The 18,479-nt window shown below is 39.9% G+C and overlaps 1 protein-coding gene across 1 annotated transcript in view; it reads left to right on the top strand.

The window, feature by feature from the left end:
* LMF2 (lipase maturation factor 2) overlaps window positions 1–18,479 on the top strand; it is a 35,886-nt gene that overhangs the window by 5,226 nt on the left and 12,181 nt on the right. The window contains exons 5-10 of the mRNA XM_075857598.1: window positions 3,338–3,516; window positions 9,490–9,625; window positions 14,142–14,273; window positions 15,631–15,736; window positions 17,027–17,123; window positions 18,143–18,325. Of these exons, the coding sequence (XP_075713713.1) occupies window positions 3,338–3,516; window positions 9,490–9,625; window positions 14,142–14,273; window positions 15,631–15,736; window positions 17,027–17,123; window positions 18,143–18,325 (833 nt within the window). The remainder of the gene's footprint in view (window positions 1–3,337; window positions 3,517–9,489; window positions 9,626–14,141; window positions 14,274–15,630; window positions 15,737–17,026; window positions 17,124–18,142; window positions 18,326–18,479) is intronic.

The following is an 18,479-nucleotide window of genomic DNA, read 5'->3' as shown; positions in this document are numbered from 1 at the left end:
TAAATTCTGCAACAGATTTTTGTTGTGGTTTACGCAGTGGAAACAGTAAAAACCCGCTGGAAATCCACTGGTGCACATCTACTTTGCTCTAATGTTTAACACTAAATCCGCAGGTAATACCGCTACAGAAAAAAACGCAGCATTAACAAAGGCAATATGCGCAGCAAAAACACACTATTTTCTGCGGATTTCTGTGACCGATTTATCTGCCTTTTTTTTTTTTTCTTTAGATTCCGCTGCAGATTTTCTGTTGCAGTGTGAGTGAGAACATACCTTAAAGGGTCGGCTTCTGTCTAAATCAATTTAAAGCCTTGAGCTGCAGTGAGGGCTCTTACCAGTTAGTTCCTTCAGATTATGTGAGATCACATGAACAATCAATCATCTGCTAAATCCTTTATTCTAAGCGGACTGGACAGGGGCTAGAACCCCTAATGACGCCTAACACCTACTTCATCAGCAGAAATGTATTTAGTTACATAGATAAATTCAGCATACTTGCAGAATATATTTATCATGTAATTCTATGATTGAGCCAAAGACCTAAAAAGCAGCATATCGTGTTAATATGATTGGAGGATACAGCACCATGGGTATAGGCTATTGCCACTAGAAGTCTGAAACTAGGTAGGAAAAAGCATTACGCTCAGGAAGGCCATACCCTTTTCACACACACTGGCTAATTCTCTTTTTATTTTAGCTTAATTACGTTTTTTTTTTCTTCGATGCAGGATGGTTGTCAACCTGGACTGCCAGCCTAGTCAAACCCCTGAGTGAGCCAGTAAACCAGCTCTCTGCACTGCGCTCCCCTCACCGCCGCTCACCCAACCTTCTCTTCTTTTCCTTTACAGCAGTAAACTATATGTAGAGCTTTGTTTCATATTTTATTAGAAACTTGTAGGTGTATCTTTTAGGGGACCATTCCTCATTTTTTTTAGGAACCTAATCTTGGGAGACAATTTCATGAGAACTCTTTGCTCTGGGAACCATTTTTTGGACACTTTCCAAGCTATCCCTAGTGTGCGGTGCCACTCATACCTGCACCGCCAGCTGGGCTTTTTAAACTTTGTCCACTGCTTTTCAATCCCCGCAGACGTATGCCCCGCTCCCCTCAGTCATGTGACCTTCCACGGCCTATTGGTTGCTTGGTCGTCTGCTTTGACTGCCTGGGAGATGGGTTCTGGTCTGCCACGCGGGCTTTCTTACATGAGTTTTTCTTCTAAATGCATGCTTTTAAGGGAGTATTCCTCCCTTTCTTCTGCCGCTCTGAGGTAATTGGCCCTTAATGTGGTAATAGCGTTTCGCATCTTACTGGCTAAAACGGAGTGAATTAGAGGCTCCCATCACTTTTTGTTCTTACTAAAGGGCCGCGCAAAGGTTTAGTGGCTTCAAATGCCACCATTGCTTGTTGGATTCAGTCTCTGATTTTGAAAATCAATCGGTTTACTGATCAAGCCCCTTCCCTTTGAGTTACCACCCATTCCCTGAGGGCTATTGGTTCATCTGGGGTGGTATGGCACCAAACTTCCTTCTCCCAGGTTTGCAAGGCTGCTACCTTGGATGAGGTTCACAAAATTCTACCCTGGATCCTCTGATGCCAGTCTGGGTCGTAAGGTGCTCCAAGCTCCTGTGCATTAGGCAGATCACATGGCTATTTTCTTTTTGCACTCGAGCTGGGGCTGCTTTAGGACGTCCCAAGGTGCTACATCCCCCACTTATACTAACGAGAAAATTGGATTTTTGTCCCCAGGCCCGGAAACTTGGTTGTAGTTGCTTTGTTGGTATTCTCTTGGGACCTTGGACATGTTTTATCTTTTCCTTCTGTGCAAAATGAATAAGACAGTGTCTATGGGAAGCCAACCCTTTTTTTTTTCCTACCTAGTCTCAGCCTCCTAGCGGCAAGGACCTATACCCCCCGTGGTGTGTGTCCCCACTTAATTTAAGAGAATTTTACGGTGCGTTTAAACCCCCCCCAAAAAATTTTATTGACACTATCGGTTCACTACTAAATATAATTTCACATTTGAATGAATAGCTTGCACTGTAGGGAATTTTGGTTTATTCTACAAATGTAGAAAATGTAAGCACTACAAATTTTGGTTTGTGGCGGTCTATCATTCTACGAGTTAATACAGGTTGCTTTGTCAGCTCCTGTTAGCTGCTCATTAGACATATTCAGGTTGCAATTCTGGGTTCAGTCAGAATTCATTCTGCTGATGGACCTAGAGAGCAAATGCATATAATTACATTCGTCCCTGCAAGAATTTTATCTTTACTAGGGCTATTTTCACACGTAGCAGGTTTCAGACATTTTGAATGTTCCATACACCTGAATTGGGTTTGTAAAAATCAAAAACACCCCATTCAGATGTATGGAATGGATTTTCAGTTGCAGAAGTCTGCCACGTGTGAACATGCCCTTAGGCTTGTAAAGGGAGGGATTCGAGTAGTAGGTATCTGTTAGGTAAGGCCCCTTGCACGTGCTGCAGATTGTGTTACAGGAATCTCTGAATGAGGTTGTTTCTGCTGTGTATGGATTTCTGCACCGTGTGCAGAGGACCTAATCGGTTATTAGATTCCCTGATATTCGTGTAGGTTTGCCAATTATACTTGCAGTAATTCTGTGATGTCTTAAAAGGGTTTTCCTGGTCGTCGCCGCCCGCCCCCCCCCCCTGAAACAACCAAAACCACATAAATATGTATTATACTACAGGCAATGAGTTAATGTAACTCTTTTATTTTTTACCGGTTTAAGGTTTTTACCAGTATTTCTTCTCCGAGCGTGCGCCATTGTCCTTCCTAATTTACTTTCTGATGTGGGGCGTGTCAGTTTCAGCATGACCCTTAAAACGACATATCCCATTGTCCGACCTTCCAATAAATATGCTCAATCATCTCCAGCTTTCTCCAAATACATGGGCATATTAACTGCTTCTGCATGCACTATATTTTCTTTCTCATCCAGTGAATTGGATAGAATTAATGCATTCTGCTTTCCCTGTAACAAAACAGGGGGCACAAAAGAAAGCCCATCTAGTTTAACTTTTGCCACACCAAAACGGGTCAGTGTTTGGCACTGAATCTTGCAGAAATGAAGGAAGTGTACGCTACCTAAATGCCACCTAAAATGGAGAGGCATTGCTTATTCTTTTGCATAGTGCTTATAGTAAATACCTAGAAAGTCATTTGTTTTACTATTACATACCATCTAGTCTTTTTTTAATGGTCAATTGCGTGTATGAATGTGGCTGATCTTAACATGATTTCATAATTGGAAACCAATTGTGCAGTAAATAAGTTGTAAATTAATTGTCTTTTTTTATTTTTATTTTATTTCTAGCTCTTACTTACCACTACGAGACTCAATGTATTCCAACTCCAGCTTCTTGGTATGCTCATCAGCTTCCTGTGTGGTTCCAGAAGTTATCAGTTGTGGCTACCTATGTGATAGAAATTGGGGTGCCATGGCTATTTTTCCTGCCCTCAAGAAGGCTTCGTATCTTCTCGTTTTATGCTCAGGTAAGAAAACCGTTCATGAATTTTGTGTCCACGGTCTGTTTTGTTTTTTTTTGTACATTATTCTTTTTTTTTTTATTTTTATTTTTTTTAGGTGGCAGACTTTTTTTTAACCCCTTGCAGCACAGCGTCGTAATAGTATAGCGTGGGCAGTTCCTACACCACGCTGCACTGCGTGGGGATTTGCTTGGGCTCAAAAGCTGTGCTCACAACATCCACATCAGGTGTCCGCTGTAACATGCAGCTGACACCCTGCTGCAACGGCTGGGATAGGAGAGATCACTGACTCGGCAGTTTAACCCCTCAGATGCCGCAGTCCATGCTTATCGTGGCACCTGATTGGTTTTACGGGTTTTTGAAAATGTCCTACTTTATTAGGGTTTGCCGTATTACTCTCTGCATCTAACTCTTTTTGAAATTCTGTTGGTTGTCCTCAAACAGCTTGGCTCCACTAGATATGCGAACCAATAACTTACCACATGTAGCGGATCTTGGCCATGCGGTTTAGCGCTATTTGCCACAGTTTAGCTGCAAGTACAGATTATGCGCATAAAACCATGTGCTTCTTGTGTCTTTGCTGCGAAACCTCGGCAATTAGTGGTAAATACCGTCTGAAGAAAAAAAGGTTCACTCTCCAGTCTTCTTTACTATGAGAATTATGAAACTATGGAATAGCCTACCGCAGGAGCTGTCACAGCAGGGACAGTAGATGGCTTTAACCCTTTCAAGACCGAGCTCATTTTGACCTTCATGACCAGCCCCATTTTCTCAAATCTGACATGTGTCAATTTATGTGTTAATAACTCTGGAATGCTTTTGCCTATCCAAGCGATTCTGAGATTGTTTTCTCGTGACATATTGTACTTTATGTTAGTGGAAAAATTTGATCAATAAATTCATTGCTTATTTGTGAAAAACACCAAAATTTAGAGAAAATTTGCAAAAATTATGATTTTTCTTATTTTAAATGTATCTGCTTGTAAAACAGATCGTAATACCACACAAAATAGTTACTATTTTACATATTCCATATGTCTACTTTATATTTGCATTGTTTTTTGAACATTATTTTATTTTTCTAGGACGTTACAAGGCTTAGTACTTTAGCAGCAATTTCTCACATTTTCAAGAAAATTTCAAAAGGCTATTTTTACAGGGGCCAGTTCAGTTCTGAAGTGGCTTTGAGGGCCTTCTGTACTAGATAGACCCGATAAATCACCCCATATTAAAAACTGCACCCCTCAAAGTATTCAAAACAGCATTCAGAAAGTTTCTTAATCCTTTAGGGCCTTCACAGGAATTAAAGCAAAAGTACAGGTGAAATTTACAAATTTTCTTTTTTTTGCTGAAATTCATTTGTAATACATTTTTTTCTGTAACAAAGAAGGTCTTTCCCGAGAAATGCAACTCAATATTTATTGCCCAGATTCTGCAGTTTTTAGAAATATCCCACATGTGGCCCTAGTGCGCTAATTTACTGAAATACCGGCCTCAGAAGCAAAGGAGCACCTAGTGGATTTTGGGGCCTCCTTTTTTTTAGAATATATTTTAGGCACCATGTCAGGTTTGAAGAGGTCTTGTGGTGCCAAAACAGTGGAAATCCCCCAAAAGTGAGACAGTTTTGGAAACTACACACCTCAAGGAATTTATCTAGGGGTATAGTTATCATCTTGACCCCACAGGTCTTTTGCTATATTTATTGGAGTAAGTCTGTGAAAGTGAAAATATACTTTTTTTTCTGAAAAAATATAAAAAAAAATAATATTTGCAAGGAATAAAGATTAAAAAGCACCCCAAAACTTGTAAAGCTACTTCTCCCGATTACGCCAATACCCCATATGTGGTACTAAACTGCTGTTTGGACCCACAGCAGAGCTCAGAAGGGAAGGAGCGCCATTTGGATTTTGAAGTTCAGATTTTGCTGGATTGGTTTTCAGTGCCATGTCGCGTTTGCCACGCCCTGGAGGGAGCAAAACAGTGGAATCCCCCCAAAACTGACCCCATTTTGAAGACTACACCCCTCAAGGAATTTTTCTAGGGGTATAGTTAGCATTTTGACCCCACAGGTTTTTTGCTGAATTTAGTGGAATTAGGCCATGAAAATGAAATCTACTTTTTTCTGAAAAAACCTAGAAATGTTTAAGTTTTACAATGAATAAAGTAGAAAAATCACCCCAAAATTTGTAAAGCAATTTGTCCTGATTACAGCAATACACCATATGTGGTAATAAACTGCTGTTTGGACACACGGCAGGACTCAGAAGGGAAGGAACAATATTTGGCTTTTGGAGCTCAAATTTAGCTGGAATGGTTATCGGGTGTCATGTTGCATTTGCAAAGCCCCTGAGGTACCAAAACAGTGGAAACCTCCCAAAAGTCCCTTTAGGGGACTGGAACGAGCGATCATTAGGTCGCTGGTATAATACACTGCAGTACTAATGTATTGCAGTATAATGTCATTTTACAGGCTCCTGTAACAGCGCGATCGCTGTTCCTGTCCGTTAGTCCCGGTTGTCAGCTGTAATACACAGCTGACATCTGCAGAATATGGAGCGGGCGCAGCGCGTGAGTCCGCTCCATATATAACCCCTCGCACCACGACATGCTATTAAGTCGTGGTGCGCCAAAGCGTTAATGCGCAGCGGATGGTGCAAATTGAAAATTAAAATTTTCCACTGATATGCCATTTTAATGCACAAAACGTTGTGCCCAGTTTGTGCCACTGAAGACAAATACCTCATACAATGTTGAGCGGGTTCTCCCGGATATAAAATATCATATATGTGGACGTAAGCTGGTGTTTGGGCACGCTGTGGGGCTCAGAAGGGAGGGAACGCCATTTGGCTTTTGGAGCGCAGATTTTGCTTGGTAACTGTTCTGTTTGGGGTTTTGCTGGTATTTCAGTTATGATGTGGGGGCATATGTAACCTGTGCGGGGTACATCAGGACATAATAAGAGGGTATAATAATGGGGTACATAAATAATAATCCGCAGATATGTGGCCGTTGTCGCACTGATAAATGGTCACCCGATCTCATCTGCTTTTGGAACACTGCAAATTTTGCATCGCCATATTCTGAGAGCCAGAACTTTTTTATTTTTTCTCAAAAGGAGCCGTGTGAGGGCTTATTTGTTGCGGGACAATCTGTACTTTTCATTGGTACCATTTTAGGGTACATGTGATTTTTTTTTTTTTTTTTTATCACTTTTTATTAGTTTTTTTTGGAAGCAAAGTGACAAACATAAATTCTGATAATGTTTTTTGTATTTTTTTTTTACACTTTTCACCGTGCGCTATAAATGACATTTTACTTTATTCTGCGGGTCGGTACGATTACGGCGATACCATATGTATATAGGTTTTTTATGTTTTGTGGCGATTGCGCAATAAAATCACTTTGATAAAATTATTTATTTTCTGTGTCACCATATTCAGAGAGCCGTAATTTTATATTTTTCCGTCAAAAAAGCGGTGTAAGGGCTTGTTTTTTGCGGGACGGGTTGTAGTTTTTATTGGTACTATTTTGGGGTACATGCGACTTTTTGATCACTTTTTATTCTATATTTTGGGAGGGTTGATGACCAAAAAAAAGTGATTCTGACATTGTTTTTTAATTCTTTTATTTGCGGTGTTCACCGTGCGGGAAAAATATTATAGTTTTATAGTTTGGGTCGTTACGAACGTGGTGATACCAAATATGTGTACTTTTTTTAACATTTTCATTTTTTTCCTATAATAAAAGACTTATTATAGGAAAAAAAAGCATTATTTTTTTTTGTAACTTTTATAACTTGTTTTTACACTTTTATAAAACTTTTTTATTACTTTATTTTTTACTTTTTACTTGAAGCCTGGCAGCACTGATCGCTGCTATAATACATTACACTACCTAGGTAGTGTAACGTATTATAAACTGTCAGTGTGACGCTGAGAGTCACACTGACAGGAAGCTTATGAGAACCAGCATCCGGCTGGTTCTCATAGGCTGCTGTGCATGGCAGACCCGGGGGCTGTTATATGGCCCCCGGTTCTGCCTTATAACCGACTGCAGCACCAGCAATCGGTCCCCGGGAAAGTTTGTTGTAGCAACAAACTTTCCAGTTTGTTATAGCAACAAACTTTCCAGTTCGTTGCTACAACACACTTTCCCTGCGATCACATGACCGGGACCTGAACTAATCAGGTCCCGATCATATCTCCGGGACCAGAGGCAGGTGATAACAGCGCGATCCGGGTGTCAGCGCTACTCTGAGACACCCGGATCGTGCTTTTAACACCCAACGTGAATTCACGTCGGCACTGCACAGAGCCCAGCAAGTGCCGACGTGAATATACAGTGGGCGGTCGGGAAGCGGTTATAAAAGGCTTAGATAATTTCCTAGAATGAAAAAATATCAGCTCCTAGGTCAATGTGTAGAGTTTTTGTTTCATCCCTTTCCTTTTTCCCATCTCTTGGTTGAACTTGATGGACATGTCTTTTTTCAACCATACGAACTATGTAACTATGTTACAGCATCTTCGCTGCAACATGTAATAGCATCCTAATGGTAACTGTAAACGAAGATCATTTATATTTTCGCTTTAGACATAAAATTAGAAGGAAACAATTATGTAATTCAAAATAATTAGCATAGTGTTTCTAAAGTAACTTCACTTTTTGTCCATGTTTTTACTTTTAAATTACTGTTTATTATGATCTTTTTACTTTTATTACTGTATACGCTGTCTTCAGTTTCAGAGTGATGTTCATGTTAGAGTCTCTGTCACCACATAAGTGCCCTATATTGCACATGTGATCGGCGCTGTAATGTAGATTACAGCAGTGTTTTTTTATTTAGAAAAACGATCATTTTTGACGGAGTTATGATCTATTTTAGCTTTATGCAAATGAGTTTCTCAATGGACAATTGGGCGTGTTTTACTATATGGCCAAGTGGGCGTTGTACAGAGGAGTGTATGACGCTGACCAGTCGGTGACCAATCAGCGTCATACACTTCTCTCCATTCATATACACAGCACATAGCGATATAGCTATATCGCTATGTGCAGCCACATAAACACACTAACGTTACTGCAGTGTCCTGACCATCAATATACATTACCTCCAGCCAGGACGTGATGTGTATTCAGAATCCTGACAACTTCTGTAGCGTCTGTCATTCACAGCGAGATCTCGCTGTGCTGTAGTCTCCCACAGTTTACAGCGTAATCTCGCGAGACTACGCCTGCTGTGTTGTAAATCAAACACGCTACAGAAATGGTCAGGATTCTGAATACACATCCCGTCCTGGCTGGAGGTAATGTATATTCATTATCAGGACACGGCAGTAATGTTCGTGTATGTGGCTGCACATAGCGATATAGCTATATCGCTATGTGCTGTGTAAATGAATGGAGAGAAGTGTATGACGCTGATTGGTCAGCGTCATACACTCCTCTGTGCAACGCCCACTTGGTCATATAGTAAAACACGCCCAGTTGTCCATTGAGCAACTCATTAGTATAAAGCTAATATAGGTCATAACTCAGTCAAAAATGATCGTTTTTCTAAATAAATAACACTGCAGTAATCTACATTACAGCACCGATCACATCATTTACAAGATAGGGCACTTATAATGTGGTGACAGAGACTCTTTAAAGGGGCTTTATGGGATTTTCACATGATGGCCTATCTTTAGGCCAATGTATTACCAGTGGGGCTCCAAGCCCCAGGACCCCTACTAACCATCAGTACGAAGGGGCCGCATATCTTTTTATGGTTTATCCAGGAACTGTGACGTGCATGTAAATTTGGCAGTACCAGCGAGTATTGCATACCCTTCATTCTGCTAATTCTAAGGATAGGCCATCAATTGAAAATGTCAAAAAACGAAAATCTTTCAAGTACGTTTGCGCTTTCATTTGCCTACTTATGGTTTATCATAAATATAATATCACACATTTACATTTGTATGTTAACTTCATTTTTAGGTACTTCTGCAAGTGCTGATCATACTTACTGGGAATTACAACTTTTTTAACCTGCTGACCATGGTTCTTTGCTTTTCTCTACTGGATGACCAGCATCTGAGATCTAGTCCGAAGGGAAGAAAAGCTCAGCAGAAAGGTGACCGACTTGGACCAATTATCATCCTAATGTGTGGTTGTGTTTCCCTTTTATTCTTATTCTGGCATGTATAAATGACAACATTAACAGCTTGATCTAGACTTTTATCCTAGTATTGCAGAATGTGAGTCACAAATTAATTCAATGCCCAAAAATTTGGAATTGATATGAAGGATGTTGTAAAGTGTGATTGATTAAATATGTGCAATTGGTTTTTATATGCATTTTTGATGATCGGACCACTTGGTGTCAGAGAATATCCCCCCTCACCATATGTAGACCATTCTCATTCAACTCATTTAAAGTGGCTCTGTCACCAGATTATAAGTGCCCTATCTCCTACATAATCTGATCGGCGCTGTAATGTAGATAACAGCAGTGGTTTTTATTTTGAAAATCGTTAATTTTTGAGCAAGTTATGAGCAATTTTAGATTTATGGTAATTACTTTCTTAATAGACAACTGGGCGTGTTTTTACTTTTTTCAGTGTGATTGTGCGCGCTGATTGGTCACTGATTGGTCAGCGTCATACAATTCTCTGTACAACAACCAGTAAACAGTAAAAACACGCCCAGTTGGTCATTAAAAAACAAATTAGCATACATTTAAAATTGCTCATAACTTGCGAAAAAATTAACGATTTTCAAAATAAAAACCACTGCTGTTACCTACATTACAGCGCCAATCAGACTATGTAGGAGATAGGGCACTTATAATGTGGTGACAGAGCCTCTTTAAACAACCGTGTTTTAACCCCCTTCCCGCATTTTCACGTACATTCACATCGGGGAATGCAGCCTGTTCGTGCATTCCAACGTGCATGTACGTGATGGCGATCGCTTGGGCACAGAAGCTGTGCCCGCATGATCACAGCAGGAGCCCGACTGTGTCTGACAACCGGGCTCCCGCTGTAACGGCGGACATTGAAGAAACCTTCAATCTCAGCCTTTTAACTAATTTAATGCCGTGGTAAATAGCGACCGTGGCATTTAAATCTTTTGACAGAGGGAGGGAGCTCCCGCTGTCACCCATCGGCTGCCCGCAAACGAGATCGCCGGCCGCCGACTGGTTGCCATGGCAGCTGGTGGTCTAACAAAGGCCCCCAGACCTGCCCTGGCTGTATGCCTATTAGAGGCATGGCCTAATGGATTGCCTGTCTGTTTTACACTGACAAGCAATAATGCTTTGGTATACTAAGTATACCAAAGCATTATATCTGCGATCAGATCGCATGGTGAAGTCCCCTAGTGGGACTTTAAAAAAAAAAAAAAAACATTTATTAAAAACCATTAAATAAAGTTTTTGAAAAGTAAAAAAAACAAAAACATGAATAGATATAAAATAAAACCATTTTTTCCCATAAAAAGTGGTTTTATTTAAGAAGTGTAAAGAAAAACCTAAAAAGTACAAATATAGTATCGCTGAGTGAACGCCGTGCAAAAAACAACGGCAAAATCGCTTTTTTTCTACATTCCCCCCACCAAAAAAATATAATAAAAGTTAATCAATAAGTCCCATGCACCCCAAAATAGTAGCGATGAAAACTACACCTTGTCCTGCAAAAACAAGCCTTCATATGGCGATATCAACGGAAAAATAATAGTTACGGCTCTTGGAATGCAGTTATGCAAAAATATATTATTTTTGTTTAAAAGGTTTCTTATTGTGCAAACGTAGTAAAACATAGAAAATCTATACATATGGGGTATTGCCGTAATCCTACCGACCCATAGAATATAGGTAACATGTTATTTATGCCGAATAGTGAACAGCGTAAATGTAAAACTCAAAAAACAGTGCATTATAGCGGGGTTTTTTTTCAATTCCCCCCCCCCCCCCCAAAAAAATTTTTTATAAAAGTTAATCAATATAATATATGCACCAAAAGATGGTGCCATTGAAAGACAAAATTCGTCCCGCAAAAAACAAGCCCTCATACGCCTATGTTGACGGAAAAATAAAGAAGTTATAACTCTTGGAATGTGAAGATGAGAAAAATAAAAAAGAATGCTTGGTCATGAAGGCCAAAATAAGCCTGGTCATTAAGTGGTTAAAGCCACGCTCTGGTCTCAGGACAAAATTCTAAATGTGATTGGGTATATGGAGTAATATTACCTGGTTCCCTCCTGTTGTGCCCCTCTGCCGTGGATCTGCCGTTTTAGGGTCCTATCTGTGTTGTCTCAAAATGGCCACTGCGCTTCTCAGACTGAGTCTAAGACACTCCCTCTGTTCACGGATTGGACACGTGAGCAGCTCTGGCCAATCCAACTGGGAACAGTAGGAGTGTTTGTCTTTTTTGGACAACACAAAGGGGGGCCCTAAAATGACAGATCCACGGCAGAAGGGCACAACGGGAGGGCACCAGGTAATATTACTCCATATACTCCATCATATTTAAAAATGTTGTCCCGGAACCGGAGGATCGCATTAATAGTCCATTTTTACTGATTAAACAATCCTTAGAACAAAGACTGTGTAAGGCCCTCTTCACATCACGTTCAACCGCTACGTTTAGCAATCACGATAAACGTGTACATAGGGCTCCATTAGCCTGAAGGAGTCCAAAAGTGTCCAGCTTGGATACGTCGGAATACCTTCTTCTTTTTATATTTCTTTCAATTATGGAATAGTGTTGTAGACTATGTATGCTATTCCATAGAAAGGAATCTTGTAGAAAAAAAACAAAAACGTACACCGGTATGTGTATTTTTTTAAGATGGTAGCCTACGAGACAAAAGGCAACCGTTTAACGGATATATCATGAGCTATTTAATAGCTTTCCATGACGTATACATCAAACGGATACCATTATAGTCTATGGGTGACAGATGCCTAAGGCCTTATTCACACAAACGTATTTGATGTCCGTGTGCGGTCCATTTAAATAACTGAAAGCACACTGACCAATGCAATTCAATGGGGCTGTTCACACGTTCGTGTTTTTCACGAAGTTTGTGTCCATTGCGTGAAACTCGCCGCACGTCCTATTCTTGTCTGTTTTTGCAAATCAGACTCGACATTGAAGTCTATGGGTGCGTGAGAAACCTGGAACGCACATGGATGATGTTTGTGTGCAGTCTGTTTTTCATGTATCAGTTGCTAAAGAAATGCAGAGAAAAACAAAGTAAAACCAGAAAGTGTTTGCAGAGGAGAAAAACGGATGACACACAGACCGTCCTATGCTTGAAAATTGGCCCGTTTTTTGCAGAAGCAGATCAGACACGCTCATGGTTAAGGCCCTCTAGTGGTATCCCCAGTTCATTACGTATGCGTTTAACGGATACCATTAAAGACTGTTAGGGCATTTGTCACAGCCTGTGTTTAATGTATACGTCAAATATAGTGCAATAAACGGCATGTGAAGGGACCTACTGTAGACAATCAATTTAGTTTTAATTATTAGACTGCCTGAAATGTATGCTTTAAAATCTTATCATTTATTACTGATTTACCTGAAACTATTACTTGCTGGAAAATATCAGTAACTTTACAACAATGCTGGTGTGCACAAGACCTTGAGAAAAGAGGTCCCCAGCCTTTTTTCTTTTTAACTTATGTGGTACATACAATTTTTGAGAAATGGTCGTAAACTTTGGAATGGAAGAGAGACCTATTAAATGTAGACAAATATTCCACAATATAAAGGCTTGTTCACACGAATGCATAAAATGTACTTCTATGGGGCTATTCACACGGTAGTTGTTGTGACAAACCATGTGAACGGCCCCGTGAAAAAATAGGACATGTCCTATTTTTGTCCGTTTTCACGGATCCCTTAATAAGCTCAAGTCTATGAGGGATCTGTAAAAACGGGTCCCGCACGGATGTAAATCGGCCGTTATTCATGGTCGATTTGACACACGTTCGTGTGACTATAGCCTAAGAACTAGAGAAATCTGAGTTGCAGATTTTTTTCCCCCATAGACATACATTGTAGTCTTCCACAGTGTACGTTTACGCTTCGGAAATGTGTTTGCGCACCCTACTTCTCTTTTTTTCTTTTTTTTTTTTGCATCCACGGAGTCCTAAAGTGTATAAATGAAAAAGTTATATGATTGAAAAAAAATGGTATGCTTTAGTACTTGCTGTGAGGTTTAACGGTCTGTGCAATGTAGCTAAGCAGAGTCTTCATTTGGGTGCAGTCACACGCAGCAGATTTTATTTTTGACATTTCTGCCACTGAAAATCCGTTCCATTCGTCTGATTGGAACTTGCCGAAGTCCATGCACCTGCTGCAGAACAACCCCATTCAGATTAATGGAACTGATTTTCAGTCGCAGACATTTCTGCCAAATCTGCCACCCTTTCTGAGCTCCAGCAACTGACTGAAAAGCTCCAGGAGCAGACCGAGCCCCGTGTATGATCTCCTGGACATCCATAGTCCGCAAGACGTCTCCATTAATTACCATGTTCTGTATGTCTTTTTTTTTTTTTTTTTTTTTTTCAATCGGAAAGGTACTTGTCCTTTTTAAAAATCAAAATGATAAACATTTATTTTATGTTCTTCTGTTTACAGGCCGTAGGTTCTCCATACAGTCTTTTGTTGTGCTTTTCGACCTTCTGGTTTTTGGCTTACTTAGTTTCTGGGCTGTAAAATACTTTGGGCTACAAATAAACTGGGAAAAGTATCATGTGGAATCTAAAACTGGTAAGTCTAACGTCTCAGCGTATTCTAGATGTGTGTGTATAATATGTGTGTGTGTGTGTGTGTGTGTGTATGTGTGTGTGTGTATATATATATATATATATATATATATATATATATATATATACACTAAATGATTAATAAAATGCTAATACATTTCATATGGTTGAGAACCTGGTCATGCTTGCTGATTTTTTTGTTTTGCTATTTTGTTTTAGTTCATTCTCCACAGTTTGTTGCCATCTTCTGAGCGGAAATCTTCAAGTGTAGAGTTCTCAATAGATATTGCTCTGGTGATTAAGTGTAGCCTTTACCTGGGCACTGTATAGTAATCTGATGAGTCTGGATAGAGGTCACCTTCTCTCAATATTACTCACTAACCCAGACTTGGGTTTCTGCTAGAATGCATATGAAATGTTAAATACTTTTGTGTCAAAAAAGACAAAAGTATAATAGGTATGATACCTTTATTGGCTAACCATAAAAGTTCTATATGCAAGCTTTCAGAGCACAGAGGCCCCTTCTTCAGGCAGTTTACAAATGAATGACTTAGAAAAAAGCACAACATTTAGATGTTACACAAAGACAATTAGTACATGAGGTGATACATCATTAAGATAAGCCGGGGCAATAAAACTGAGGTTATAGGGGTGATGACTTAGGAGTTAAGGCATCTGGAGTCAGTCTGATGGGGGACGTGACGTGTGTCCATGTAGTGGCTCATAAATCCTGGTGTTAGATTGAGGCCTTGTGTCAATGACTGGAATTTTAAAACGGCTGTTTACCTGCAAAAAAAAAAAGTGCTGTCATTATAAAGTACATTTTTTATGGGTGCATGATTTTGCAAGTAAACAGCCGTTTTACCCGCAGCAATGCGCGGTCATTAATGAACAATTTGATAGTCGCCTCGAACAGGGTGCCACCGCGCTGCAATAGTTGAGCCAAAAATATGACGCCTCTCCGCGTTCGGCCAGCGGGAAGATACAACAGATTTATTAAGAGGCGTGCGTCCCTATGAAATGCCAGTAAATCTGTTCCTATGTGTTTGCAAATTCCTCTGGAGCTGTTTTAGTGGATTTTGGGAATTAAGAATGAACAGTAGTTCTACAATTATAGTGTTCTTACTTCTTGTCCGAAGCTGGCTGAAATTTGGAATTCATGTATGTTAATCAGATTGATGTAGTGAATCTTCATCCACCTACATTTGACCCTTCTAAGGAGGCTTGGTTGTGCCAGAAAACATTTTGGGCATGATAGAGGGCAAGTGTCTAGGAGAATTATAACTTGTGTATCTGTAATAGGAACTCTGATGACAGAATATCTTTCAGTAAAATATTAAGGTTTTTCCCTTTTTCTACAGCATTTACATACCATGATTTTCTGCAGTGGCTCCGCACGCTCACATTTCCCTCTATTTGGCTGGCAGCTGCATCTCTTGGTTGGGAGATTCTAAAAGGCATGTACAGGTAAGCATTGAATATGTTCTGTCTAGTACTGCTGTTAGGTACTGTTGAATATTATAGTCACCAATAAGGAGAACCCCATATACTCTATATAATATATAGGGCCATCGGAGCAAGCACTGACCCAATCAGTGAGTGGAATAAACTACAGGGAATGAGCACGCGATACCCGGCAACAACCGCTCATAGTATATACACACTGCTACGCTGATTCTGTATACTGCTTCGTGTTAGAGCAGCAGTCTATGTAGTCTAAAATATAATATTTATACTGGAGGACCACTTTATTAGGGACACCTGTCATTTCATACTTGGAGCTGCCGTGTATGGAAATAAGACACGTGACCCCAGAGTGAAGCAAAAGATCATGTGAGCAAGTTTTCCATGGATCAGTTTCAGTGTGAATCCACATAACAAAGGGGAAAACGAGGGAACGGTGCTAGACTAACCGGGGCCAGTGTATCGAAATCTGCCAACCTTGTGGGGTTTTCTCGCACAACGGTGTCAAGAGTAAATAACTCATCGACTAAAGGTGTCAAAGGAGTATGTCAAGCAACGTTCTGACAAACTGAGTGTACAGTCAAGCAAATATCATCTGAATACAACGCTGGTGCTCCAACTAACGTATCTGAAAAGTTAACTTGTAGTTTCTTAGAACCGATGGGCTATAACCGCAGACGACCAGTTCGAGAACCATTGTTGTCTAAGAGAAACGGCCAAAACTCCAGTGAGCAAAAGAGCACAAAACTTGGATCACTGAGCAATGGAAAAACACCTCCTGGTCAGATGAATTCAGATTTGTGTGGCACCATGCTGATCAGAATTTGGCACAAGCAGCATGAATCCATTAAACAATTCCTGTCAGGTGTCAACAGTTCAGGCTGGTGGAGATGGAGTAATGGTGCAGGGAATGTTTTCTTGGCACACCCTGGGTCCTCTGATACCCGTGGGGGGGATGTCTGAACAGTAGGGCTCACCTAAGCGTTGTGGCTGACCAAGTTCTTTCCGTCATGGTATTTGTTTATTCCATGGCAGAACAACACTTTAGCGGCAACTGCAGAAAGCTATTCTGTCCACATGGGCAAATATTCCTGCAGAACAATTTTAACACCTAGTGGAATTTATTTATCGACAAAGTGCTGCTGTTCTGAAAGCCAAAGGAGGTCTGAAGCGCTACTAGATGGGTGTCTCTAATAAAGTGGCCAACGTGTGTGTGTGTGTGTGTGTGTGTGTGTGTGTGTGTGTTTTATATTTTAATCTATATAATTTATTCCCCCCCCCCCATTTCCTCAGGAGTGCATCTGTGCGAGGATTGTTTTGGAAGCTCTGGGCTACAATACAGTGGGTTATATTCTCCTTTGCAACGGTTGGAATGTTTGCGGTCAGTCTGGTGAGTTTAACACCTGCAATAAGACCCTTTTTCTTGCAGCTTTTTGCAAATTGGCGTGCTAGCTGACCAAGCCAATAATGTTCAGTCACACTCCCCAGTTTAAATGTGTGAAAAATGTTTATGAACTCGCATTGTATTTTGAGTAATAAATATATATATTTTTTAAAATCAATAATCTTTTGCCCTTCACTTGAAGGAGTTGTTTAGGACATATATAGTACATGAGATAATAAAGCTTTGCAATGCACATTCTCTGGGCCAAAATTATGCATTTTGTAATCCCTCTCCTCCCACATACGCCGAGAAGGGAAAAAAACTTTTGTGTGGCCTTATAGTTGTTGTTATTAGGCATTGTTAGGCCCTATTCACCCGGATTCTGGCCCACAAAATCTTTCATCCATTGAATTTAATTACGCGTGTCTCTGCAGTCGAGGCAGAATTATTTTATTTTGAGTGAATTTAACGCCTTCCCACTGCAATTTTTTGTTTGTTTTTTTGTTTTGTTTTTTTCCATTGACTTAGCCTAAGGATGGCTTGTTTTTTGTGGGACGCGTTATAGTTTTTAATGGCACTATTTATTGTACCTTTATAACTTTAATAAAAAAATATTTGTGGGCTGGAATGTAAAAAAAATCCAGCAATTCCTCCATTTATTTTTTGGGATTTTTCTTTGATGCGGTTTACTGTGCAGGAAAATGACATGTTGACTTTATATAAATGGCAACACCCTTCGAGCAATTTAATTTACACGCAGCTCTTTGTGATGAAAATTTTATAGCGGAATCTAAAGTAGTCATCTGTAAATCTTTACATGTTGTAACGATTGAAAACTATCAAGATTACTAGAAAATTATTGTATCGTACACCTTTACGATGAGTGTAAAGCTACCCTAACTGAGTTCTGCCTATTGTTTGCAAATAGTAGTAGTGGATAAAGTTTGAAAATGCAAAAAATATTTTAACTATTAACTAAAAATTATTCTGCCTCTGCTTTTATTCCTTTACACTTTTTGTTGTAGGTACCATATACATACATAGACTTTGAATCTAATGGTCAACTTTGGCCATCAGTGCATCGGATGTTTAAAGCAGTGGATGAATACCAGCTTGTGAATTCCTATGGTTTATTCAGACGCATGACTGGTGTGGGAGGCCGCCCAGAGGTTGTGGTTGAAGGAAGTTATGACAAAGAGACATGGACGGTAAATTCAATCTTTGGTTAAAATGTGTTTTGTGTTTTTTTTATAAACTTTGAAATGTAAAATAATTTTTTTTTATTTAAAGAGGCTCTGTCACCACATTATAAGTGCCCTATCTCCTACATAAGGAGATCAGAGCTATAATGTAGGTGACAGC

Source organism: Rhinoderma darwinii, chromosome 3 (genome assembly GCF_050947455.1).
Source record: "Rhinoderma darwinii isolate aRhiDar2 chromosome 3, aRhiDar2.hap1, whole genome shotgun sequence".
Classification (NCBI taxonomy): domain Eukaryota; kingdom Metazoa; phylum Chordata; class Amphibia; order Anura; family Rhinodermatidae; genus Rhinoderma; species Rhinoderma darwinii.
The sequence above is the reverse complement of the archived record's forward strand: the minus strand, read 5'-3'. Positions and strand labels throughout refer to the sequence as shown.